Source organism: Daphnia carinata, chromosome 3, assembly GCF_022539665.2.
Source record: "Daphnia carinata strain CSIRO-1 chromosome 3, CSIRO_AGI_Dcar_HiC_V3, whole genome shotgun sequence".
NCBI classification, from domain to species: Eukaryota; Metazoa; Arthropoda; class Branchiopoda; order Diplostraca; family Daphniidae; genus Daphnia; species Daphnia carinata.
Genome location: NC_081333.1, coordinates 1,876,280 through 1,901,040, shown reverse-complemented (window position 1 = coordinate 1,901,040; position 24,761 = coordinate 1,876,280). Strand labels below are relative to the sequence as shown.

The window sequence follows — 24,761 nt, the reverse complement described above, 5'->3', positions numbered from 1 at the left end:
CGTTAAGATGCTGATGTCAACACAAACAACGAGCACGGGACCTTTACACCCGATCACGAACGGACGATGACCCGACTGGCAGACTGCCGTTTCAATTCAAGTCGTTTTTATATATATTTTTTAAAACTTCCTGTGTCATTCAAACAACAAGCTGTTGCCGTGTGCAACGCATGAATCAATAGCTATTGATCGATTCTTAGATCAGACAGGCAATTGGTATAGTGAATAATTAATACTGCGGATTTATTGTGGACGCAATTGCTCAGTGAGATTGCCTTAGTGCGTAGCAGAGCTTTAACGCTCAGCAAAGCAAGATGACTTCGCGAAAAGTGCTTTTTATTTTCCTTTGACGAACGCAAGTGATGGATTACACGGTAAGTTTTTACTTGGCAACGTATATTTTGTATTAATTGAATACCGTGAAATGGGCGTGAATGATGAACTCTTGGTGAATAAGTTTATAGCAACGGTATACTCTTGTTAAGTTCCATGAGTTTGTTTAACTGTGTGATTCAAGAGAGTTCTTGTTTTATTTATTTTTTGAATTGGCTTGGCACAGTCGATTCATTTCCGAGGGAATTTCAGCCCTTCCATGTTGAAACTAATCTATAGTGCGTCAGTTTGCTTGTATTTCTCCGTATCAACAGCGTGGAGGCGAAACCGTATCGCAGCAGATTAAATTTATTGCTTTATGCTTGTCACTGTATCCCAACGCTTCGTTGAACTGATTCCATAATGCAGTGGCTCAAAAGCATTGCTCTAGTGTGGGACTTTGTTTCTAAACTGTGTTACTCTGCAAGATCCATACAATAACTTTAGGTTCTTTAGACATAGGATTTTCTTGTTAGTTATAGACTACGTGAAATTGGCAAACAACCCAAATTGGCGTGGGGGGGATCTGCCAGCTTTTCACGTTGGGTGTGTCCGTCCTGTGTCACGTACAGGCAAAATCGCGGAGTAGCAATTATGTTTTCATTAGAGCTGGTCCTCGTTGAATGATTTTGCAACGATAGAAATGAATCATAATCGTCTGATAAGTGTCGTTATTGTGGGAGATGGCAATTCCGGTAAAAACTGCATTTTCAACAACTTTAAGGAGAATTGCAAAGAATATCCGCTGGACTACGTTCCAACTGTGTGAGTTTAGACAACGTAGTTTTCTTCTTTATTTTCAAAACATCAGCGCGGTATAATTTAATTATTTAAAATGTGGTAATAAATCTCAAAGTTTTTTCAATGAGCACGTTATTCTCTTCAGATTCGATAACTCTTCGAGAACAATGGAAGTGGATGGCATTTATTATCACGTTTCGCTATCCTATACCACCGGCCAAACAGAGTACGATGGACTGCGCATTCTCTCCTACCCAAGCGTATTACAAGCAATTTAACGTTTACATAGTTAAATGTATAAAATTTGATATGTTTTTAAAAAGACGGACGTGTTCCTACTTTGCTATGCCGTTAGCCAGCGTACCTCTTTTGAAAGTCTGCCATCCAAATGGATTCCCGAATTAAAACTACACTGCCCTCAGACGCCGATCGTCCTTGTTGGTACGTTAATTCGAAAGGGCTGATATTACTGCTTCGCTGTTATCAAACAGTTTTTCTAGGCACGAAAATAGATATGCGTAAAGATGGATCAACCAGTACAGATTACGTAAGGATTATGTTCAAAGCTGTCTATATTTTATTATTTATAAGTTAGCTTTGTTTGTTTAAAGGTTTCTAGTGCAGAAGGTAAAGAAATGAGCAAACAGGTCAATGGTTTCATCGAGTGCTCGGCCAAGACGGGCGATAACTTGCGAGAGGTTTCCTGTGAGGCGGTGCGTGCAGTGCGGCGCAAATCGAAAAGAAGAGTAAACCTTAAATATGTATCTTGCGGCTGCGTTCCCTTATAAATCATTTGATAACGGGATCAAGCTATACCTTCCCAAATGTACGTGATATTTTGTAAAACTAAAAAGTTTTTGACTTGCCCAGAATTGAAATATTTTTTAAAATTCGATCTCAATAAAACGTAACTGATTTAATTAAGATAAACGAATTCTATTGAAGGCCATACGTCCCACTTTTAAATTCATCTGATTTGCCATTGAATTTGGTGATTTTATAACCCCCCAGGTTTTCATGTCTAGTTATGCAGACCTTTCAACAATACGGAATCAGAATGGTTTAAGCGCAACAACTTTGAGTTCGAATAACTCAAAAAGTTAAAGCCTCACGTAAAAATGAAGTTGATTTTCGTGATTGCCGTTAAATTTTTTTTTAAGCCCGACTAAATAAGTCCGACTAAATAAGCCCGACTTTTCTTATTTTTTCGTTTTTGTTATGTTTAATTAAAAACCATAAGGGCTATTGAAAAATAAATGTGATTTCCGTGATAAGCATTCAATTCTGAATCGAAATCATGTATTTTAAGCAAAATTTAAAATTTAGCCAAAAATGAAAAAGTGGGAAGGCTATAGCCTTCTCACTTTTGTCAAAATCGGCAAAAAACCAAATCTCTTTGAATTCGCTCAAAATCACACGTTATACTAAAAATTGAATGCTGATTCCAAAAAACTGATTCTTTTCCCCGTGAAATCATTGGCTGTCGAAATATTTTTAAAAAATGTGCTATATCGCCATATAGCACTGCAGACTAGCACGTACCAAACTTTATTGATGGTTTTTAAATTTTGAATCGAAGTTATGCATACGAAAATAGATGGGCACTTTAAATCACCTCAGGAATGTATTTTAAAAGACAAGAAATTTCTAGAAAATAATTCATCGGCGTTTTTAACCATTCACCATTCCAGGTGGTTTAGTTAAAATTGCATGAATAGGACAGACAAATCGAAAACCCAAACCTAAGAAAAACTCGGTGGATGCCGTATTGCCAACGACGATGTTGATGAATGGCACATATCCAGCCTGAGCCATTCTCTTTGACATGTATTGCGTTGCCAGTTTAGCGTATCCTTTACGACGATGATCATCCATAGTGAATAGACGACTCATGCCCATAGGTGCATGGCCCATCATCCACGAAACGAGTTGATCGTTATCTTTCAAGAAAACTCCAGCTGAAGGGAAGTGGTCGATTTCGTCGGCAACATCTTCCACAGTCGTCGTGTCTTTAAAGGCTGTCCAATGGTCGTATATCAACTGGGCGTGATGACGTTCCACACTTTTCACGTAAACCTCATCTGGTATGCTGAAACATTGCAAAATGAGACAGGTCATATAAGGATGCAAAAATACTTCAAAAATTCAAAACATTCACTTTGAACCTTATCTGCAATTTCAAAGCCACTTCAATGTCAAGAATATAGCGTCCAGCAGAGAATAAACGATATCCTGTTAGTCGATCACGATCCTGGAAGTACTTAAGAATATCATCATGAGGCTTGTAGTATTTGTTGAATGCGAAAACGACATCACTGTCCCAGTTGATCACATCAATAGCTGAGTACAGACGAAGTAAGGCACTTTCATTAATACTCCATCCAGAGACGATCCAAATTGTCTTGTACGTGAAAGTAAAACATGAAACAGATTGTGTTGATTATGTAATTCGTTTACCAGGACTCACCTCATTCTTTTGAGTTCTTTCGCTTTTCATATTTTCCCGCTTTATGGCTACAATCGCGGTATACGATTCATCAGAAGTAGATTCACGTAGGAGGTACACCAGATAGGCGGAAGTTGATGCTCGTAATGCACCAAAAACGATCATTTGAATCTGTGAAGTATCGAGAATCGAAAGTTCATCGAGGTGTAAAAACGAAATTTACCTTGCCATGATGAAATACCTCAGAATGTTCTGAAAGTCGAGAATCCAAAAATGGGAGAAGATGTAACAGATCTGATCGCGAAGCTAACGTTACAGACTCCGGCATGATGTTGAAACTACGATCGTTTCCTAGGCTTGAATCGGATTCTATATGGGAAGAAAAACGATTTTCGAAAATATTTTGATTTGATGAATCAGCGGCTCTGATAAAAGGGATTGACTATAGTTTAAGCAGAACTATACCTGCTGGACGTGTTTAACTCTGCTCGAAAAGAAAGTTTGCCGTGAACTACCTGGCACGCACAGATTTACACTCTGTGTTACAGTACCTGAGCTATTGTTGTTTCGTTGTTGCCACCGCATACGAAAAATGAGGTCGAGACTATTTTCTTTCAGCACACTAAACGCACGTAATAACGAAACAAGTTGTGAAAGCGAGCAACATTCAGATACCCTTGAGGGGCCGTGCTATAGCATCGAAAGAGAAAAGATAAGAAGATAAGAAACCAAACGAGTTATGGTTTCAAGAAAATCAAAGTTTTGAAATTGCCGCGCATCGGTGCAATGCCACCTTTTGCTAGCTCAGTAAACCTGAATTTCTTCGCGTAACTCAACCAGGTAGAGCTACGTACGCATTTATAGATAACAACTTAACAATAAATTAAGAGAAAGCTCTGAATAAGGAATGGTGCGTTCTACATTAACTCGAGTAATCTTTTCCGCAAGTAAATTATTGCAATTGTGAAAGAGAAAAATAAAAATATGCCTCCTGAGAGGATTGAACTCTCGACCGCTGGTTGTCTGTATATATCATACAAGACCAGCGCTCTACCGCTGAGCTAAAGAGGCTGATAAATTCAGGAACATAAGAAATATTTATAGAGATGTCTCGTGTTCGTAGGTGGAGCCGATGCCTCCCAACAATGACTTCAAGATAAGGCAATAGTTAATATTACTTGGGCTAATAATAATGTAATCCGTTACCAAACGATCGAATATTTTTTGGGTTTTCTGTTTTTCATAGCCGTTTATCTAATCCAAATGATATAATTTATTTTACAATGGCTCGCCAGAATACAACTGCCGTCTAAACATTATAACTCTTCTTGGTATTCTCATGACAAGTCCTTTTGATGGTTATTTCCAACTGAGTTTACTACCGACTCATCTCACTGTGTTTTCGCCAACGAAGTAGATAATAACGAAGGTCATTCGGCCATTACGAGCGTCAAAATAGAGTCACGCACGAGTCCGTTCTACGCTAAAAGGATTGTTGAAGACCGTTTATTTGCATTTTATTGAGGCTTTGTGCTTTATGGTTTAACTACTAGCCAAAAAAATTTGCGTACTATCTTATATCAGTGACATAACTGTGTTGTTAAAGATTTTTTATCATTTGTTTATGCAGCTTTGACGAGTCGGCGCCATACAACGTTATAGACGACGCAGCCAACTGGAACAGGGGCGGTTTTATTATACCATACGGATATTACGTCATACACACAGGTGTTTTTGGCTGAGCTGGTTGCCGAGAAATGCGTCAAAAAAACTGTTTTCTTCACCTTTGCATTTGCATCCTTACAGTCCCCGTCCGGGCTTGTCATTAAAAGTTGTCCGCGCAACCCCTCCTTTCTAATTTTTTTTTAAAATGCATCTTTAACAGGCAAAACGTATTGATCGAGTACGGAAATGGGTACATTATTTGACTCTTGTTTTAAGATCAGAAAAATTTTGATTGCTCGTGGTGGAGCGTGTAGCTTAGACTGCATGACGACAGCATCCCTTTTGCAATCTATTACATCAATAGCTTCGCAAGATTTCATGGGACTATCGTCATCGTCAGTTCGTGCGGCCAAAAGCCAACATTTTTACGAAAACCAAACTGACATCCTGCTTTTTCAATCTTAAACAACACGAAATTTATTTTACCTTAATCAGATGATTGGAGTTACTGCAGTGTTCCATCTTAGATAAGACAATGGTCTGCATTTTCTATCACAATCGACGCATGTTTTTGAATACAACAGACGTATATATTGAGTAAGCAGTCCACAGGGCAGCAATGATCATTGGTTGGATCTGAATTGCAAACGAATAATTATCACAAAACAATTGAAAGCATAACATTTACAGTGCAACGTTCGGGAAGGCGGCCGTCAAGAATAAATAACAAACGAAACAAGCATTTTCTTGTTGCTTTTGTCAACACTCGGTCACCTTGTGTTGGATGCGCTTGCAGCTCCATTTTCCTGCTAGATAAAAAACCAGAATTTGTCTCCATTCTAGCAACCGAAATCAAATGACTGCAAACAACGAGAGAGGGTATAAACAATGGTTCCAAACAAGGTGATTAAGTGAAGGCTACGTGAAGGTCTCTGTCCAGACACATTTTAGAGGAAAAGTCGAAGCTAACCTTGGACCTCTGAACGATAAGGAGGGTGTAACGGCCGATGCTATGCAGCACGTATAAATATATTTAATATAGGCTATAGAATAACATTTCTTTTTAAAATAACTAGTTCCGTATTTATGCATTAAGAGATGCACCATCGTTTACATCATGTTCGTTTCTACTACTCTAAAATAAATGTCACGTACACCTGAACACGTAACCTGGTGGGTACCTGTTTAAGGCATGTTGGGCGACCTTGTGTTTGATGATTGGAAACATCAAGTTGAAAAATAGGGTTATTAACTAGGATAGTTAAAGTAGCAGTAACACAACAACTGGATTCCCACTTTCAAAAGTGAAAAAAAAAACGTGCATATCATGCAACATGTTCAGGTTGGATGTTGAAAAAGGGAATAAAAACCAGATTGGACTACTCGTATCGAAAGGTACTGCGTTACCAAGGCCGCGCATCCTTTCCTGTGGTGTTCTTTTAACGTGTGGAACTTACTCATCCCATTAGGCAGGTGGTACATCATCCATGAAACTAGTTTTATTATTTTTGTTTCAAGAACACGCCACATGAAAGTATAATTCGTCCGTTGACAACATTCTCTAACGTAGTGGCTCCCTTATAGGGCCAGTGATTGTTAACCAGTCTGTGAATATTTATAAAATTGAATTTATTGAAACTATTTTACAGAATTTAGACACTGGAACAAAAAGTTCTACAACTGTGTCGTACAAAATAAACCCTCAATTGAACTGTGAACTCGTTAACTTATCAAATGCAATGATGTAAGCGCGGTAAACAATACGCATAACAATACTCCAGTATCTTTTTTTCAAGATAACAATCTTCATCAAGACTCTTACACTAAAATTCTAAACTTGTCCAGCCGCACGATTATCCAATGGAAGAAATGGTTTTCGTTCGAAAGGACGAGACTAAAACGTTTAATTCGAATGTGATGATACAATACTACGCCAAACTATAATTGATATTGATAGAACGGAGATGTTTGAATCCCATGCTGTCGAAGAACTTGAACGAGGCAGTGTTACCGAGGACTATGTTGACACATGGAACAACTGCAGACTGCGCTACTCGTTTGCTTAGGTATTGTGTCACCAGTGATGCGTATCCTCGTCGGCGATGTTCCTCCAACGTGTGGAGTCGGCTCATTCCGTTGGGTGGATGGCACGTCATCCACGACACAAGCTCGTCGTTTTCCTTCAAAAAGACACCAGCAGACGGTAGTAGTTCAATTTCTTGGCGAATATATTCCACCCTTGTGTGTGCGTTGTAGCCCCAGTGATCATAAACTAATTGTGCGTGACAAGGTTCCAGACTTTTAACGTAAACGCCATTCATTTCACTTAAAATCAATGGCTTTTGTTACGGAACTGCTATATTTCGTTCAATAATAATATATACCTGATTTGGAGATTTAAAGCAACCTGTAGGGGTATAAAATATTGATCGGCTGGGTAGCAAGCCCTGTTTTCATTTTCCGATCCGTGTTTGCTAGCAAAAAAATTCGTGATCAGCGGATGTGGCGTGTGATGTTTACTGTGTATGATAGCTGCATCCGCTTTCCAGTCTATTACATCAACAGCTTCATAAGCTTCAGCTAACATGTCGTCATCATCAGCCCATGCAGTCAAAGTCCAGCATTTCTTTAAAAAAATGTATCAAATAGTATTAATGAGCTGCTGAAAGTTATAGGACCCCAAACGAAAGTGTTTTAACGTTTTACCATACTAATTTGACGTTTAGGCTCGGTGCAAGTTTCGGCGCGAGCAGTAACGATGAGTGAGTAATCATTATCTTCTGCTGATGTAGTCGATGGCTGTTTTTTGCGGAAATAAACAAAATACGATGGATCCGATGAAACGAGCGCCGCACACACAAACGAATGAATCTAGATAAAACATAACATAAATCAATAAATAGAGCGTAATTGAATATTTAATTTCAAACAGATTTACACCACAGTATTCGGGCAATCGTTTGTCAAGAAAAGACAATAAACGAAACAAGCACTGCCTCGTTGCTAACGTTAAAATGCTGTTGCCTTTTCCGTTCTGCTGCTCCATTCCTTATTGATGAAACAAACTCTATGACCTTTCCCGCAGTCCACAAGAAATTGAAATGATTGAGAGTAGCACACTGCAAGCCGCTGTGCTCGCTCTAGTTCTTTTATCTTATCGGAGATAACTAAAGCTTTGAGAAACCATTTCAAAATTACTGCTTCGTTCCTTTGAAAATAAAGAAACTGAACTGCTCACTGTCGATGTTTCTATCTTTACTCAACCTCTAGATCGTAACGAAAAAGAATTCCGGTAAAAAAAGGGGGCGTTGTGCGGGATTTTTTAAGAATTTGTTTGTAGCTATATTCTTTAAAGGGCGTACATACTGACCTACAATGCATTCCCATCATATTGCAACGCTTTTCCTTCCTGCCAATGCGTACGTGACAGGAATACAAAATTAACGTAGACATTTAAACGCCAGAAAAATAGGGATTACGCTTCCTTTGATTCAAAACTATGGTGTATTGAGTATTCACGGAATGAACAGAGTAACCATAAGAAACGGGAATTCACGATAGTATTCCAACCCCATCCGCAATTCCTATATGGATAGGACGAAGGAGGGTGAATTTCATGCTCTCAAAGAACTGCTTTGAGACAACATTTGCAATGTCCATGTTGACAAATGGAACATAACCAGATTGAGCCACTCGTTTCGAAAGATATTGGACGGCCAGAGCTGCATATCCCCGACGACGGTGCTCTTCCAGAGTGTGGAGCCGGCTCATTCCATTGGGCGGATGACACATTATCCACGACACCAGTTCATTATTCTCTTTCAGAAACACACCGGCAGAAGGCAGTTGTTCAATTTCAATGGCGACATTGTCAACTACAGTGCTTTCCTTGTAGGGCCAATGATCATAAACCAATTGAGCGTGACGACGTTCCAGGCTCTTAACGTAGACATCGTTTAATTCGCTGCAATCAAAGTTCAAGGCATCCATCACAGGTATGGAATACTGATAACATGGATAGCAATGTCCTTTGATTTGTTTATTAGTAAGGAAATTAGTAATGGATGGATGAGGTGTGTGATGTTTATAGTGGCCGACAACAAGGTCTGAATTCCAGTCGATTTCACTGATGTCCTCGTAGGCGTCTTCTAATTTCCCATCATCATCATCAGTCCAGGCTGTCAAGAACCATATCTAAAGTCACGCAATCAATTAAGAAATCAAGTATATCAGTGTCATCGTATAAGATAATTTGAAACGTCACGATATGATTGTGCATTTTTACCTTAACTTCTTGACCAGATTTCTGCAAAAGTTCCAGGCCAACTCCTAGAATAAGGGAGTAATTATCTTCCTTAGGTAGCAAAGTGTTTGTAAGACATTCTTTTCGATAATAGACACGATACGATGGATTAGTTGTGGAGAGGGCCGCCCCAACGAAGGAGTGAATCTGAATAATAGGACAAATAGGTGTACTGGGGGTAAGGTATATTAATTAAGAATGATGAATACATACGGCACAGTATTGTGGCAGCTTGCCGTCAAGAAAAGACAACAAACGGAACAAGCAATTTCTAGTGGCCAACTGCATCCTGTCCGCTTGCGTGCGATGTGGTTGATGTTCCATTTTACCCAACCTTAAACGATGGGAATGTACCACCTGTGAAAACTGTCGTAGATAACAAGAGAACGATAGAAGCTGTATTTATTGCTTCTAGTAGTTCAGGCAAACAAGTGGCAACTGAAGGGCGTAAATCTCAACAGGCCGACGAAGACCTAGGCCCCCAGCTGACCTACTTATTGTGGGAGGAACAATAAATTTCAGTGCATTGACCGATTCTTTGTTCCAAAGCGTTGAAGCTTAAAAAAAAAGCAACAAGATCGTAGCAGAGTTCAATAAAAGCGTATACTACTGTGGTAAACGTTTCGTAAGACTTTCCAATGTTTTTTGTATCCTATGGCGACTACAATATAATGAATGCGAGTAATGATCGAGCAGGAATTCACCCAAAATTAATCTACTATTTTTAAATGATACCATAAATTTTTAATTGGGATGAATGAATGGCTTTCGCATCATCTTCGTTGCACCCCAATTTTTTTGCCATTTAAAACGTTTAATGTGAAACCTTTTTCTATGGATAGACTACAGGAATGCGCTTGATTCCATATTCAAACAAAAACAATGACAACCATACCAAAGTCATAGTTTTTTTTAAGATTCTATGAATCTACGTGCAGATGGATAGCAGCTCAGAAAGATGTGATGCTCTCGCTTTCACTCGTATTGGAATGATGAATATCACAGTTAAGGATGACAAATTATTATATACCTTGCTCGCTTCTTTCATCTATGCCTTTTTTAAGATCAGTAAAGAAAAAGGCAAGTTGACATCAGGAATTTCAGTTGGCAACCTCTGACGTTCGAAGAATTCCATTTCGCTTTTCTCCGTGCCAAAAAAAACAAAACAAGTCAACTGGCGCATTGCCGAGCTCATAAATCGCTGCAAAAAAAGTCAGACCAACTTTAACGATTTGCTTTAGATAGCTTCAGAAGAAGCACCATAATGTCTTTGTTTTTTTTTTATTGCCTTTATATTCCCCGCTAACGATTCGAATTCCCGATAAGCGGGTAGTTGAGTAACACTAAACCAGCGCTCTTCCAGCACGATGAACAGTCTTTACTATATAAAATTTACCTTAAGACACATAAGAAGGAAATATTTGAATTATGCATAACGAACGGATAAACAGCGGAATCGTATCTGAAACTCGAAATGAGATATGCCAGAAATGAATAATCCAGCTTTTAGATTTCTTCTTTGGCGCTGGCTATATACCGTCATCTGATGCAGATGATTAGACAAATCACTCTTTTATTCAAGAATGCCAAACAATTTTTCGAATAAAAAAAAACAGCAAAATTGAGAGCCTTCTCCTCTTCCTTTCTTATCGGTTGGCCTCGATTCGCTTGAAAGGCAGCGCTCCAATGACGCGCTGACTGGGACAACAGCGGACGATTGTCCAGCTCTACTGGCACTTTATCGCTTTGTTGATGCAAACTGAAACTCGCTGATGTGTTGGTTTCGGCCAATACTGTTGCCGATGAGAAAGCGCAGGCTTTGTCACCTTCCATGGCGGAGATAAAACACAGAGGGGAGAAGGACATTTGAAAAATTGATGACACGAATGGAGACCCTCCTGAAATGGCAACAGATTTCGCACACTGCGCCCAAGCATTTCGGAGTTAAATGGGCCAGGTGTAGATTTTTGTCTCTAGAGCTTAACAAACGCCATTTCGTTTCCAGGGTTTCAATTCTTTCTCGTAAAATGAAACGAGTTTAAAGGAGACGCCCACAGGCTTGATTGTTCAAATGCCTTGGCTATAGTGAATCTTCAACAATCAAGATTTTCAGTCTAGCTGATCCACTTTCACTAAACATTGCGGCCCCACATTTAACCTAACAGATCCTTAATGCAAATTAACACGTACAAGAAATATTTAGTTTGTATGCAGTTGAAAAGAGAATCAAACGATGGCACATGAAATCAAAACACCTGGAAAACACCCTGTTTTTGCCTTTGTTTTTTGATGACGCGATGCCTTTTAAGGGAAATGTAACTAAGCCTGGATGGTTATGCCACCCCTTTCACTCCACAGCACTTTGCTTGTTATGTTTTTTAGTTAAACATATAAAACTGTAAGCAAGCTTAGTAAAACAATTCCATCACCATTTCGAGCGCCAACGAATTCGAAAGGAAACTTAATACCCTTCCTTCCTTATCTACATCTTCGCGTCAATGTGTAAAATTCAAATGAGGCTCTCCCTTTCTTTTTTTTTTTTTTCTTCTCGCTCGTTCGGCCATGTAATAATCCCGGCCGATAGGGTTGGTCTCCTTTTTCTTTAGCAGTTCAACTGGATCATCAAAATAAAAAAGAAGGGCCAAAAGGAAACGAACAAATTCTTTAAAAACAGCTGACGTCTGAGAGGGAGCATTTTTGTTTCCCCCTCTCAAATATATTCTAGTATAGAGAATATCCTATGTATATATATATATATATATGTATACATCTTTCTAGGAAAAGAGAAAGTTTTTCGGGACGTCTGGTATGTCTTTTTTTTCCCGTCTCGCCCGGCCGGCCTCATTCACTTCGACAGGTCTCATCTCTTATTGCGTTATTTTACACTGTTAATGGCTCTCGTGACCGTGACTCAGGTCTGATGCTGATGGCGTGAGAAGAACAGGTGATGATGAGAGATCATCCCTCCTTTGTTCCTCATCGAGCCTCCCTCTCTTTTACGGCCTTCCACCTGTCCCTTTTTCCGTATACCGCCGCGGACGGGGGTATAAATGCGCTGCCGGTCCCGCTACATGGTGGTCAGTCTTCATTCAGCTCTTCACTTTCACTCTATTCTTTTCTTTTTACTGCTGCGAACATGCTGAGATATTTGGTAAGTAAACAAGGAAACGTACAAGAGTCCATTTCAAATGAGTTGAAACATAAAACGTATATTGACAGTGTTTAGCGTTGGCGGTGATTGCGTCCGCATTGGCGGCTCCGGCTGAGTTGCAGAGGGAGCCCAAGAAGATCGTGCCTATTCTGAAACAAATTAATCAACTCAACGAGGATGGATCGTACACGTTCGGGTATGAAGGAGGAGATGGAACGTTCCGGGTAGAAACCAAAGACGTCAATGGCTACACGAAAGGCTAGTTCTTGCATTCAATTTTACCTGTAATTTGAATTGTACCTTTCATTGTCATACATTTACCCTTAATTCCCGATATAGGGCGTTACGGCTTTATCGATTTGGACGGCAAATCCCACGTTCTCGGTAAGTTTCATTAAAACGTTCATTATGCTTATTTGAAAATTAAAATGTTTGATTATGTAGAATACATTGCCGGCAAGGAATCTGGCACTTCGCTTGGATTTGTCCCCAGTGGAGCATTGGTTCCCATCCCGATCGTTCGTTCTATTGCCACGCCCGAACAGAAAGCGCTAGATTTTCAGTATTCGAGTGTCGATGACGATGAAGACGGAATGCCTGATAGACTACCAGGACAACCGATTTCAATCATCTCTCCAGTAAAGGTGGTTCAGCAACAACAGAAGATAGGTCAGTTCTTGCAACCGACTTTCATCAGGACTTCACCTGCTGTCATCGTTCGCCAACAGCAGCAGCCCGTCCGAAAACAGTTCACGCAACAAGACCTTCAATTCCATAGCGTCGATGCTAATGAAGATGGCATTCCCGATCAGATTTTCCCAGCCGCCGGTATCCCGATTTTCGGTGGCCGCATTATTTAAGTTGTTCAACCCCATGAAAACTGGAATGCTTCAATAGCGACACACAGTTCTCAACGTTGCACGAATTTTGACTGAAAGCCACACTCTGTTTTCAAAATCGCTGAAATATGTTTGGTTTATTTGTATCATATATAGTAGAAACTGCTTGCATTTGCAAAAATGCCACGGTCAAAAATATTAATATAATTGCTGTGGTTTTCTAATTATTGCAGCTTAGTTCCACATTATTACGTCAGCAATAGCTGGTCGTGTAGCATGTGTACACGAACGATTCACGTATGCAAAGTGGCGTGACCTACACCATATCATCTTCACAACACACAGTTCCCAGTAAAAACAGATACAAGGTTCACTGAAACTACTGGAACATGATACAATTCGAGATTTATCCTTTTCTATATCGAGCGATTGGAGTGGAACTCGTGAACCTTGAAAAAAAAGAAATATCAACAAAAGTATTGTAATCTGATACACACATGTCGACGGCGATACGCATTTCACGAAACTCGGGATCGTTCAAGTATACGGCGGTTGCTATATCAAGTTCAATTTAGTCGTCACTCGAGTGCGGTGTAGGACTTTCCAGTGTACGTTTGTTATAGTACCATGGAGAAATTTTGCGATTTGACTGTGAAAGTGTCCTCGTTGGACGTGCGTTTAGCAGATCGTTCACAACTCTTTCAAATTTTATCGTTTCTCGAAAGGCATTTGCCATCTTCTTGTGAGGTATCATATTTCAAATTGCGTGTTTAAAACTAAAAAGTTTAAACATTCCATTGTTTCAGACGCATTCGCTTGTACTTTCGGCATTATTAAAATCGAAAGCGTCATACGGGATTTACTTCCTGCGGAATCCGAGCCGACTGAAGAAAGATGATTATGCAGCCATTGTTGGAGTCAAGGGCGAGCACAGACTTGATTCTTATAATCAAACTCAGGTAGTTTAAACACTTCATTCCCTATTTTGTCCCTACGTAGAATTGAATAATGCAAACGCAATCAAAATGTTGAACGTAAATGGCTAACTTTGAATCTTTATTTCATATACAAGAAAGTATGGATTTTAGGAGGTTGGAGCATAAGCGAAACTGCTTTGCTTAGAGTTTATCAGACTATCGATAGGATCGATTGGAAATCTGATATCGTTTTAGCTTACAACCGAGCCCACCATCCTCATCCGGACTTTCTCAGGTTCTTCAGCGAACGCCAACGAATAAAAGTGCCATTCCCGTTATTGGATCGCTACGCAATAGACATATCTTTGGCCCTCGATATGGAAATCAAGTATGTATGCATATTACTTCCATACATGAGGAACACAAAGACGGTAACAGAATTTCTGTTTGAACGGTGTCAGTTTACCTGATGACGTCTATGTCAAAAGTCTGGAACAATGCCACGCCCCGCTCGTCTTTGAAACCTGGCCGTATAAACATCTTACCACATTGCAAGACGTGTCTGAAGAGATCGTTCACTTACCCTCCGCGGGAATTTTTCTCAAATCCAATGATAAACTTGTGGCCTGGATAATGTGCCATCCACCGAACGGAATGAGCCGCCTCATGACGTTGGAGCAATATCGGAGAAAAGGATACGCAAGTATAGTGACCAAGTATCTGACGAAACGTGTGGCTCAATCAGGACATCTTCCATACGTCAACATTGCGATCGACAACTCAGTTAGTAGCAAATTCTTCGAAAGTTTAGGTTTCCGCTACTTGGATGCTGGACACGTATGGATCACCTCACCTCACGATCCTCTTCGAGACAATGAGATTGCCGTTTATAATAATTCAGGATTACTGTAATTCTTCCAGGATGAAACTTCACATGCAATACCGTTCTTAACAGGTTTTATTGCTCCTCTAGATTCCCGTAAAACAATCTGTACAACAAGTAGAATTGAAAATAAACAAACGAAAATATGAACACGTACTCCACGCATTTATTTTTCTCTTATACATACAACATTTAAACATAGAAACACAAATTCGGGATGCACAAACATAGCATTACGTGTGTTCTCAATTGTCTAACAACAACAAACTGCCAACTGTTCATAATTCAATGGATGGCTTTTGGAAGCCGCGCAGACGGGCCATGAAAATTGCCATACGAGATTCGGAGGCCGCCACTAGGAACGTTTCATTCCGGGTCGAATAGCCAGTGATAGATCTGACTCCAGGGTATTTGAAAGTCTGTTCTACCTGGAAACCTTGTCCTTGAATTAATCTGTAGACTCTAACTTTGCCTGTGAACGTGGCCACTGCCATGAAAGCGTCCCCTGTGAAAGTGCCAGTGGAAGAGAAGACGATTCTTGAAAGCCGTTATCTTTACATTGTACAACAGTTTGCGATACCATCAATGACCAGGTTGGTCAAACTGACAATCCTATCAATGTCCAGCTGTTGCACCACTTCGAAAGTTCCAAACGACGGGATGAATTGCAGTACTTGAGCGGGAACTTTGAACTGCGACCAACTGTCCGAGTACGCATCAATGCTTGATGGATCCTTTGATAGAATAGAAGAAAAGAAAAGATTTTATGTTAATGTGTTTTTGGCTATTTGAATTCTTGTCTTACTTGAGCAAACGTTACGTGAATCTCATCACGGGATTTCGTGAATATGACGTCCGTGGCACCTTGAATAAGAATTCAATCAACGCGTGAATTTTGTAAATGAGTGTAAGGCGTACCAACTGTGAGGACATCCTTGATCAGTTCAAACTTTCCAGAACTATTAGCGTTCCAAATGGAAGACACGGCTTCCAGACCGTACGAAGCAATAGCCAAAAACGTCGTATTCTTATGACTACTCATGTGAATGGACGCCACTGTTTCTGTTTCAACCAACTGCGTGCCAAAGTGTTCAGCATTAAAGAATTCGAAACACTTAACTCATACGTTTCTAAAAGGATCTCCTTTACCTGCTGCCGTTTAAATGTGTGGCCATCGAAACTGTATATCCATACTCCAGCCGTTTTCTGGCCGATGGCTAAGATCACCACACCATCCTCGTTTCTTCGTACAAGCGCCACATCCGCTACGATATCTTTCAACTCGAAGACCGTTTTTCTTAGCAATTTGAATGTCAACGGGTTAAAAACGGCCATTGACACCTTTTCCGCTAAGCAGCTGTAAAGAAGTAGATTAGTTTGCATTTATAACGAAAACTAAGGATTCATTAGTTTCAAATACCTAGAAAGGCTTTCGATCGTAAGGACAAAGAGCTGATCCCGACTGTGAAACAAACGCACTCGATCACCGTAAACTAGATTGTCTTCCAAATAATCTTTAAGTCGCGTTGGTATCCGGAGCGTGTTCAAATATCCATTGGTGTCTGATGGGAGTGTGACTGAATGATGGCAGCGACAAATCTTTTTCAGTTTGCAGTTATTTCCATCTGTTCAAGGATGAACGTTAATCTTCGTGCGTTTGAAATTAAACTAAATTTGTCGATTAACCTGTTGAGTGTGTAGCAACAAGAATGCCAGCTGCCGTGTCACTAGTGCTACTTTGCTTTCGTGGAGGAATGGGACAGTGTTGAATGTGCATCGAAAAGTCTGCGGGACAACAAAGAGTTACTGAAAAATACTATTGATTATGCTAGCTTATGGATTACTCGAGCCGCGTGGAAAGCTGAAAGGAATTTGCTGAATTCGTTCGAAGAACTCAAAACTGGATAATTTTCCTTTCGATCGTTGTAAGGATCGCAGCAGCGGAAGCGCTGATATCCTTTCGGGTAGTATTTTCGGCTGAATCTCTGGAATGGTGATTCTTGCACTAACATTGGCTATCAGTTGATCAAAGCTTGCCTCATTGTAGTCTGTGATGTTGACAGATTTCAAGACGGTCAGCCCACCATCAAACACCTACTCATCAATAAGAACACAAAAATTAAACAGACCAAAAAATGTTAACAATATTTTAATGTTAGCATACCACTGGATGTTGGAAATCAGCATTTTGGTCCTTCAGGACAACGAAGGCTGCGTTTTCTTCCGGATTCCGACCATTCAGCAAATCTACCGTGATGTCTCCCTGTACAAATTGATTATTTAATGGAATTCACCAACAGCTATTCCAAACTAATAAAACTAATAACCTGAATATCCATCGTCCCATTAAGATGTTTTTTTCCCGTAATAATCTGTCCGGGTGCGATCGTCTTCCAGGCTAAGTCACTCATATTTAGGTTGTTAATTTTTTTAGCGCTGATATTATCTATAACGACGCAAAGCCATGTTAATACCATTAAATCCCATACTAATAATAACACTTGCCTGCAGTGACCAAATCTTTAAAGACTATGTTGCTCTTGATGGTGCTGTTCCCTCTGAGGGGAACTCTTTGTTGTAATACGGAAGTAAGATTGACGCCATCAATCATGCCACTAATGACATTCAATTGCTCTTTGACAAGCAAAGAAGTAAACTTAGTCCGTGGGGGTAACTGAGAATCATTCACCTTCACCAGGGAAGCTACTGGAACATCGTCGATGTGTCCTATATAATGAACGAAATATTAGCAAAGTTTTACGTTGGCGACGAGTAGGACGCACGTACCGCTTATGTTAAGATTGCCTTGAATGTCCCAATCACCACGGAAAGTCTTTTTAGCTCTAACTGTTTGGTTTCCTGTTTTCAACACTACTTGGTCCACCATCTCTTTCACGTCTTTGCCGTTCCATTTGGTAACATTCAGATGGCCAACGTTAACGTTTTCTACTTGAATACCATTCAAATATCTCACTGTTCCTGTAACGTTCTACGCATAACCAATTAGCTCCTTTTCATCGCTGTATGTTTGGATTTTTAACTTACTTGTATAGCGGACTTTAGCATAGATCCATGTAAAAGCTGATTCAGATCGACTGATCCAAGACGGTTAGATGAAAGGTTCAGTTTTTCCATCAGCACATCGGACGAGAATGACACATTACCGGTAACAACTTGGGCTCTATCCTTTCGTAAGGCTCTGAAACACAAAAAAAGATAAGGAATCAGAAATCATGGCGAATATTAATTCAACAAGTACCTGAGTGATATCATGGCAAGGTCAGGGTTGTTTTCTGAGGGTTGATCAAGCAATAACGATCCGTTTCGGATGGACAAGCTGTCGAAATGAGTGAACTCCGTTACGTTGAGATACTCAGTCAGGTTGCATCCATTCAGGACATGGTCTTCAATTTTGAGTGAATTTTCAACAGCTACATGTTGAATATCCATCGGTCCAGTGATAGACTGGACATCATGCGTGCCAGCTATTTGGACAAAGTCAGAGAGATTCTGGCCGTTAATAGCCCGCAAATCGATGTTCTCGGATTTCAGATGATCAACGACCCAGTCACCAGTAATGGTCTGGTTATCAGACACTGTCAACATTGTTGAAAAATTCAGGCGAACGCCATTAAATAAGCCAAGCATAACGTTTTTTTCGACAACGATGGGATGGAGTGTTTTCTTCGTTCCATTGATTCTTTTGGGGTCTGTCATATTCACCACTTGACTTAAATAGTCCTCAACGTTGTAGCTGTTGATAGTGTCCGTTTCAAACGATTCCTGTATTGTGCCCATTGATATTACCGTGCAAAAAGAGATTAGAAAAAATAGAATGGGCAATAATACCTTAAAGGTTACGTGACCGTGAATCGTAACCTTAGGCCACTGTACGAGATTCAGATGTTTTCTTCTTAAACCTTTTGAAACAATATCGGTGACATCACGGCCATTCAGTGAGTTGCCAATGACCAAGTCGTCCACTTCTAAATGTCGCTTGAAATGTATGTGTCCGTTAATGGTTGCGTCTTCATCTATTGTAGCTGCAGCCGCAACAAAATCATCCAGCACAACTCCAGCCACCGTATTTAGCGTGATGTCTCCCGCGGAACTGATGAGGTCGCCATCAACAGTAACATCGGACGTGAAGAAGGTACCTGTAAAAGCACAGCGTTGAAATAATTGAGCATTTCAAAATGCACGATTTAGTATATGCCTGTTAGCGTTTGAGATCTGTTGAGGAGAGCTATATCTTGCGGAATGTTCAGATTATTAAAAGTATCCTCCACAGCAAGGTTTCCGTGAATGGTTAGCTGCTCAAAGGTCTAGAACAAATGCAGCTGATAAAACACAAAGAAATTTAAACATTAATTAACTAAATAAACCTTCGTGCCAGAGACATGGAAGTCTCCTTCCTTCTTGACAACGTCTTCGTCCAAAGATTCGAGTGTTACACCATTGATATCCTTCAAGTCGCGTATCACCATATCACCGTGTACGGTAACATCGTCCGTGAATTGCACGTCGACGTTGAACGTCTGGTTGGTTTTCGTCAAGAAGAAATCACGATCGAGGAAGCGTTCCATGAAGGTACGAGTAGTGACATTTTCTTTCATTACAACTTCGAAGGGCATTCGCACGTTAACAGGGATTGTTTGGTCTGTTGATTTTGTCCAATAGTTTTGGGAAAGTTTTGAAAGATCAATCTTATTGATCTTCTGGACATGAGCAGCGTGCGCAGCTAGATCTCCATTTGCGTAAATTTTCGAGTCTATCCGCAAAGACGGTGGATCCAACAACGTGATGACATCCACACCGTTAAGACTTCCGTTTTCCACGACCAAATTCTTAACGGTCAAGTCATCTGAGAACCGTACCCGGCCTAGTGCAATTTTCATGTTATCTTCATCGGTGTACAGGAAGTCATCCACGTTTCGTCCATTAATATCTGGGCAGTCAATGTTTCCTTGAACATCTAGGACGTCGACTTCAATACTCGCTAGGATAGTTTGCTGGCCTGAGGTACTCAATAAATCTTTGATAAGGAGATCGTTTAGAGAATCCACTTCAGCATCGTTAACAAGCAGAGGACCAGTGAAATTGATGAATCCTACAATAACAAATGTTTTCAGACTGCACTGATTACATTTTATGATTGACATTACCTTTAACGATCTGGTGTGCATTCTTGTCAACGAGTACTCCGGGGAGCATGGATACGTTTATTCCATTAATCCAGCCACTGCGGAAGCTTTCAACTACTTGTACAGGACCCACGATCCGCACTGTTCCGGTGAAATGCTGCTCTTTCTCGCTGTTCTGTAGAATCAATATCTCCGACCACGCCCTAAAATTACGCTGCAACACATAGTGAGTTAAAAGAAAAAAAAGAAAATTCAAATTCTATGTTATCTAACCTCATTGACGGTATTGGTCGTAAGATTGTTCTTAACTTCGATAGCGGAAAATGATTTCGTTCCTTGAATGACTAGTTGCGATGCATTCTTTCGCAATGTATCCTCCACAGCAACACCGTTGATAGAGTTCTTGCCGACGTCGATATTATCTCGGACATCCAAACTACCCAAATCAACTCTGCCATTGATTTTCCCTCCCGACTTCAGTAGCCAACGCGAGGGCAGTGATCCTCCTATAGTTGAACCAACCGAAACATTTTCAGCTTTAAGATCTCCCACCCAGATATCGTGAGGAAAGGTGTGTTCAGGTGAAGAGTAGCGCCATGCTTGTCGGGAAAATTCATCCCAATCACGACCGTTAAGGCTTTTGATTGACGCTTCAGGTAGGCGAACATCATCGGCGGTTACAACTGCACGATTGAGACGTAGACGGCCCTAAAAATATAACGCCAATTATGCTCGTTTGTTCGGCTAGATGAATAAATATTGATTCACCATAAACGTGGAGTTTGTAGAGTACAAAAGATTTGGTATTTCTTGAGAAAGATTTGTTGCTGCGATTTCTAATCCCTTCAGAGCAATTTCAATTTCATTCGGCCTCACAAATTCTTCGCTAAAGTTGTACAACACCTAACGCCAACGGCTAACAATGAAAGCACGGACAAAAGCGGATAAAACATATTTACCTTGATTGTGTCAATCACAGGTGATTGAGAGAAATTCACTTGTGCGATAACGACAGTGCCGTTGGTGGTAACATTGTCTTTAAAATGAACCATGTTGTTTTTTAGTTCTTCAACGCGGTCGATAATGCCCGTGTCACGCTTTGAAATTAGCGAATCGACATCAATGAGGCACTTTTGCAAAGGATCGATTTCGGGTTCTTCGCGGAAGTCTTCCGACATTTGAATGGCAAAACTTTCTAAAAAAAATTTATTCTGATTAGTAGTGGCCACATAAAGGTGGGCAGAACTTGATCCGTCTAGGAGAGCAAGAGTTGCAAGAGGTTGGCCATCAAAATTGTCTTCCGATGCAGCAAAAATTGGATGAAAGTGGCCGGATGTATCCGATGCGTAAAACTGAAAGTGGCTCTGGAAATTATTTGTAGCAAACTATGAGTATTTAAATTTGATAACTGATTCTTGTAAACTGATTACTTGGGAATTAAAAGCGTTGAAAATAAGAATTGTTGAATCGGAACCGCCACTGATTCCCTCCTGCTGAATGCGCATCCAGGAAACAGCACTAGAAGTCTGATTGTGTGGCAGAGTTTGCCACTGTAACAATCTTTCCTCTATAGCATTCAATAATATAAAAATATATTAAATTAAATGTTTCACAGTATTAACGACAGTTTTAAAAAATGATACCTTCAAGGCAATAGATATAGGAATTATTTGACCCTGCTAGAAGGAGGCACCATTGAGCTTCCGTTAGAAAAGTATCAAACTGGTACACTCGATCCAGGTCAATGTTTATTATTTCCAATAACTCTGTATCCTCCGCATCGGTGAATTGCCTCAGATGGACGGCGGAATCTGCATGTAGTAGCGCCAAGTGAACAGTATCGGATGACTGAAGTACACCTATTTTTCTGAGTTCAGGAGCTGGAAAAGCGTGCTTCATATCCATCGTTGTCCCTAACCACTCATAGATTCTGAAATGATGACCGTGAAATAAGTCCATTAAATAACCAGTAAAAATAATTAAGTATTTACATGCATTGCATGCCGGAATGTCGGGAGTACTGCATTGCACCAAGCTGTATGGCCAAAGCCATATACAGGGTTCCTTCGTGTTCGAAAAAGACACAGTCTTCGAGCACCTCGCCAGTGATGTGCTGGATACTAACTAGTGTCATCCAACCCGGGCTTTGGAGCAAATATAACCGCAACGATGTCTTGCTGTAGATCGTGAGGAAGATAACGTCATCGTAAACATACGTCTAAGAAATAGGGATGACAACTTAACATTAATCGGGAAAAAAAAAGAAAAAATGATCTTACTTTAATATGGTCGTTTGTGTCGATAGGTAAGCCGCTCAAAAAAGGTTCCACCTTACCCATTTTAAATACAAAGATTGTACCGCCAAGTATACAGAAACGTTCTCCATTCCAAACGAAACAGCTGATAGCACCCTGGCTTTCAAGTTGACTAGCAGTTGCATTCAACGAAGTTTTAGGCATGCGATTCATGGTCGTCACCGTAGGAATCCGTATGGTAGCTGAACAAGCATGAAACGTAATCATTGAAAAAAATACAAATTCTTCTTCTTAACCAAAGACGTTCTTTTACCGCGTTTGGATCGATGAAATCTTGGAGAGAAATTGTAGGTTTCAAGCTCAAGTTTGAATCGTTTCACGTGGTCATCCATAATCTGTTCGAGAGCAGCGAGATCTTTTTGAGACCACTCGTCGTTAAAGAAATCGTTTCGGTCAAAAACGCCGAAGTCACCCAGCACTTCCGAATGTAGAGTGGCTATCTGTTGCAAACCAAAGTTCTCGGCAACTGTTTCGAGCACTATCAAACTTGAAATCCATAGCACCGCGCCCGGCAGGATGTCCTGGGCTCGCGGCATCTTGAAAATTCAGGAATCAGACATACGATGAAATTAGATTTGTTTTTTTATTTGTTGACTGTAGCGCTTCCTTGCAATCGGTAAAACCTTACCTTTATCGAATCGTCTTCCTAGTACCACCTTGGACTACAGCTAAGAGCAAACTAAACCTCGCCACATTTGATTATGTTCTACGAAAGCCTGCAATCTGAAAAGGTATGTCTGCTTTATTTAACGGTTTGTTACAATTAGCCCCTGATTCAATAATTTCCCGATAGGGATTCTACCTAAATGACTGATTAAACCACCCCAGGTAGTATTTTGTCTAGTGATATTTTTGACAATAGATGGCGACGTAGGCGATTCGGGTCGCTTTTAGGGAGGTCTTACTGGTAAATATTTAATGTTCGTGTAGCTGTATCCAAATTGATAAACCATGAATTGTAAACCCTAAATTGATAACGACACAGTGTAAAATTGAATTACACCTTATTGTATTTAGGGAGCACGAAACAACATGGAGCCCGATGTCAAATATGATGTGATATTTGGCGTCACTAGATGGCCTGCCTGTAACAACTTCCTTACGCGCTATCTACACTTTTACTTTTTTAAAATAAGAGATAATAGTGAAAGCTAAAAATGTGGTTAATTAACGTACTGAGTCTTTGGAAATGTGCACAGCGAAGCAATAAGAGACTCTGTGAAGGTACATAATTTCATATAGTTCATTGCTTCAGTACTGCAAGCATTGAAACAATCTGTCTTTGTTGCATTAAAGGAACATGATTTCAAAATGGCTGAATGATGACTAGCGAATTTACGCAATCCTGCCATTGAAGCAAAAATATTCTATGGTAACAAGCTCTAGCAAATGTTTTATTGTAATGTGAGCATTCTACAGAGATATACTATGGTAAATTCTCTAAGAAAGAAAGCTTAATGTAGTTCATTCAGTAGAAAATGTCTGAAACTGTCTGTTTTCTTACAGAGAAATTACAACAAAATTTAAAAGTCGATGGATGGTGGGTACTTTGTTCATCAATCTTGCTGTCAAAAGCAAAGATGCTTACATGAAAACAAAGGTGAGGTTCGTAAAAAAATTTTTGTACGATTTTTTTTCTTTTGTGTCAATAGTTATTTACTGTAGTAAAGATTTGAATGTATTTATTTTTTACTGCAGTTGTGGGTAGGTGATGGGAGAAACAAAATTTATACATTTTACTGTTTGGTAAGTAGAAAAAGAGTGTGCAAAAGTGGTAAGAAAATAGTAAATTAGTTTCTTTGGTAGATAGGCTGTAGACTATAAGCTATGTATTTCTTCTTCCTTATAATCTGTTAACCAAATAGAAATCATGTATTTTTATGCACATTTTGAACAACAGAATTGTGAGCCTTCGTTAGTGGATGATCAGCTTATTGGAGACAGCATATTTGAAAGGTAATCACTACATCCATCCCTTTGTCTTT

General features: G+C 40.0%; 7 protein-coding genes and 1 non-coding gene across 8 annotated transcripts; 3 read left to right on the top strand and 5 right to left on the bottom strand.

Annotated features, from left to right (window-relative positions):
* The first annotated feature begins 982 nt into the window (after positions 1-982).
* On the top strand, positions 983-1,992 carry LOC130693750 (ras-like GTP-binding protein RhoL). Its single transcript, XM_057516950.2, has 5 exons — positions 983-1,137; positions 1,259-1,373; positions 1,437-1,554; positions 1,614-1,660; positions 1,725-1,992. The coding sequence occupies exons 1-5, from the start codon at positions 1,016-1,018 to the stop codon at positions 1,899-1,901; spliced, it is 579 nt and encodes a 192-aa protein (XP_057372933.1). The 5' UTR covers positions 983-1,015; the 3' UTR covers positions 1,902-1,992.
* A 726-nt stretch (positions 1,993-2,718) lies between these two features.
* On the bottom strand, positions 2,719-4,120 carry LOC130693735 (uncharacterized). The gene is made up of 5 exons (XM_057516927.2): positions 4,025-4,120; positions 3,801-3,928; positions 3,581-3,730; positions 3,279-3,514; positions 2,719-3,202 (listed from the first exon to the last, which is right to left on the bottom strand). Exons 2-5 carry the CDS (start codon positions 3,885-3,887, stop codon positions 2,785-2,787), a joined length of 891 nt encoding a protein of 296 aa, XP_057372910.1. The 5' UTR covers positions 3,888-3,928; positions 4,025-4,120; the 3' UTR covers positions 2,719-2,784.
* A 424-nt stretch (positions 4,121-4,544) lies between these two features.
* Positions 4,545-4,630, bottom strand: Trnat-ugu (transfer RNA threonine (anticodon UGU)). The gene is given in 2 exon segments: positions 4,545-4,580; positions 4,595-4,630. It is a non-coding gene; the product is annotated as a tRNA-Thr (tRNA).
* A 2,482-nt stretch (positions 4,631-7,112) lies between these two features.
* Positions 7,113-8,323, bottom strand: LOC130693732 (uncharacterized). The gene is made up of 4 exons (XM_057516925.2): positions 8,163-8,323; positions 7,931-8,095; positions 7,609-7,850; positions 7,113-7,549 (listed from the first exon to the last, which is right to left on the bottom strand). Exons 1-4 carry the CDS (start codon positions 8,268-8,270, stop codon positions 7,153-7,155), a joined length of 912 nt encoding a protein of 303 aa, XP_057372908.1. The 5' UTR covers positions 8,271-8,323; the 3' UTR covers positions 7,113-7,152.
* A 408-nt stretch (positions 8,324-8,731) lies between these two features.
* LOC130693731 (uncharacterized) lies at positions 8,732-9,944 on the bottom strand. The gene is made up of 3 exons (XM_057516924.2): positions 9,741-9,944; positions 9,510-9,674; positions 8,732-9,418 (listed from the first exon to the last, which is right to left on the bottom strand). The coding sequence occupies exons 1-3, from the start codon at positions 9,849-9,851 to the stop codon at positions 8,777-8,779; spliced, it is 918 nt and encodes a 305-aa protein (XP_057372907.1). The 5' UTR covers positions 9,852-9,944; the 3' UTR covers positions 8,732-8,776.
* Positions 9,945-12,557: 2,613 nt separating this feature from the next.
* Positions 12,558-13,791, top strand: LOC130693738 (uncharacterized). Its single transcript, XM_057516931.2, has 4 exons — positions 12,558-12,678; positions 12,747-12,936; positions 13,018-13,062; positions 13,123-13,791. Exons 1-4 carry the CDS (start codon positions 12,664-12,666, stop codon positions 13,536-13,538), a joined length of 666 nt encoding a protein of 221 aa, XP_057372914.1. The 5' UTR covers positions 12,558-12,663; the 3' UTR covers positions 13,539-13,791.
* A 276-nt stretch (positions 13,792-14,067) lies between these two features.
* LOC130693730 (uncharacterized) lies at positions 14,068-15,467 on the top strand. Its single transcript, XM_057516923.2, has 4 exons — positions 14,068-14,264; positions 14,324-14,476; positions 14,590-14,822; positions 14,896-15,467. The coding sequence occupies exons 1-4, from the start codon at positions 14,145-14,147 to the stop codon at positions 15,344-15,346; spliced, it is 957 nt and encodes a 318-aa protein (XP_057372906.1). The 5' UTR covers positions 14,068-14,144; the 3' UTR covers positions 15,347-15,467.
* A 48-nt stretch (positions 15,468-15,515) lies between these two features.
* On the bottom strand, positions 15,516-23,531 carry LOC130693696 (uncharacterized). The gene is made up of 27 exons (XM_057516880.2): positions 23,405-23,531; positions 23,030-23,312; positions 22,741-22,958; positions 22,453-22,679; positions 22,105-22,391; positions 21,892-22,028; positions 21,421-21,825; positions 21,230-21,364; positions 20,735-21,169; positions 20,483-20,675; positions 19,703-20,427; positions 19,534-19,642; positions 19,167-19,474; positions 18,577-19,100; positions 18,363-18,516; positions 18,105-18,306; positions 17,823-18,044; positions 17,645-17,763; positions 17,482-17,580; positions 17,162-17,411; positions 17,004-17,102; positions 16,738-16,942; positions 16,467-16,674; positions 16,236-16,392; positions 16,123-16,181; positions 15,898-16,051; positions 15,516-15,822 (listed from the first exon to the last, which is right to left on the bottom strand). Exons 2-27 carry the CDS (start codon positions 23,310-23,312, stop codon positions 15,596-15,598), a joined length of 6,141 nt encoding a protein of 2,046 aa, XP_057372863.1. The 5' UTR covers positions 23,405-23,531; the 3' UTR covers positions 15,516-15,595.
* Positions 23,532-24,761: the final 1,230 nt, after the last annotated feature.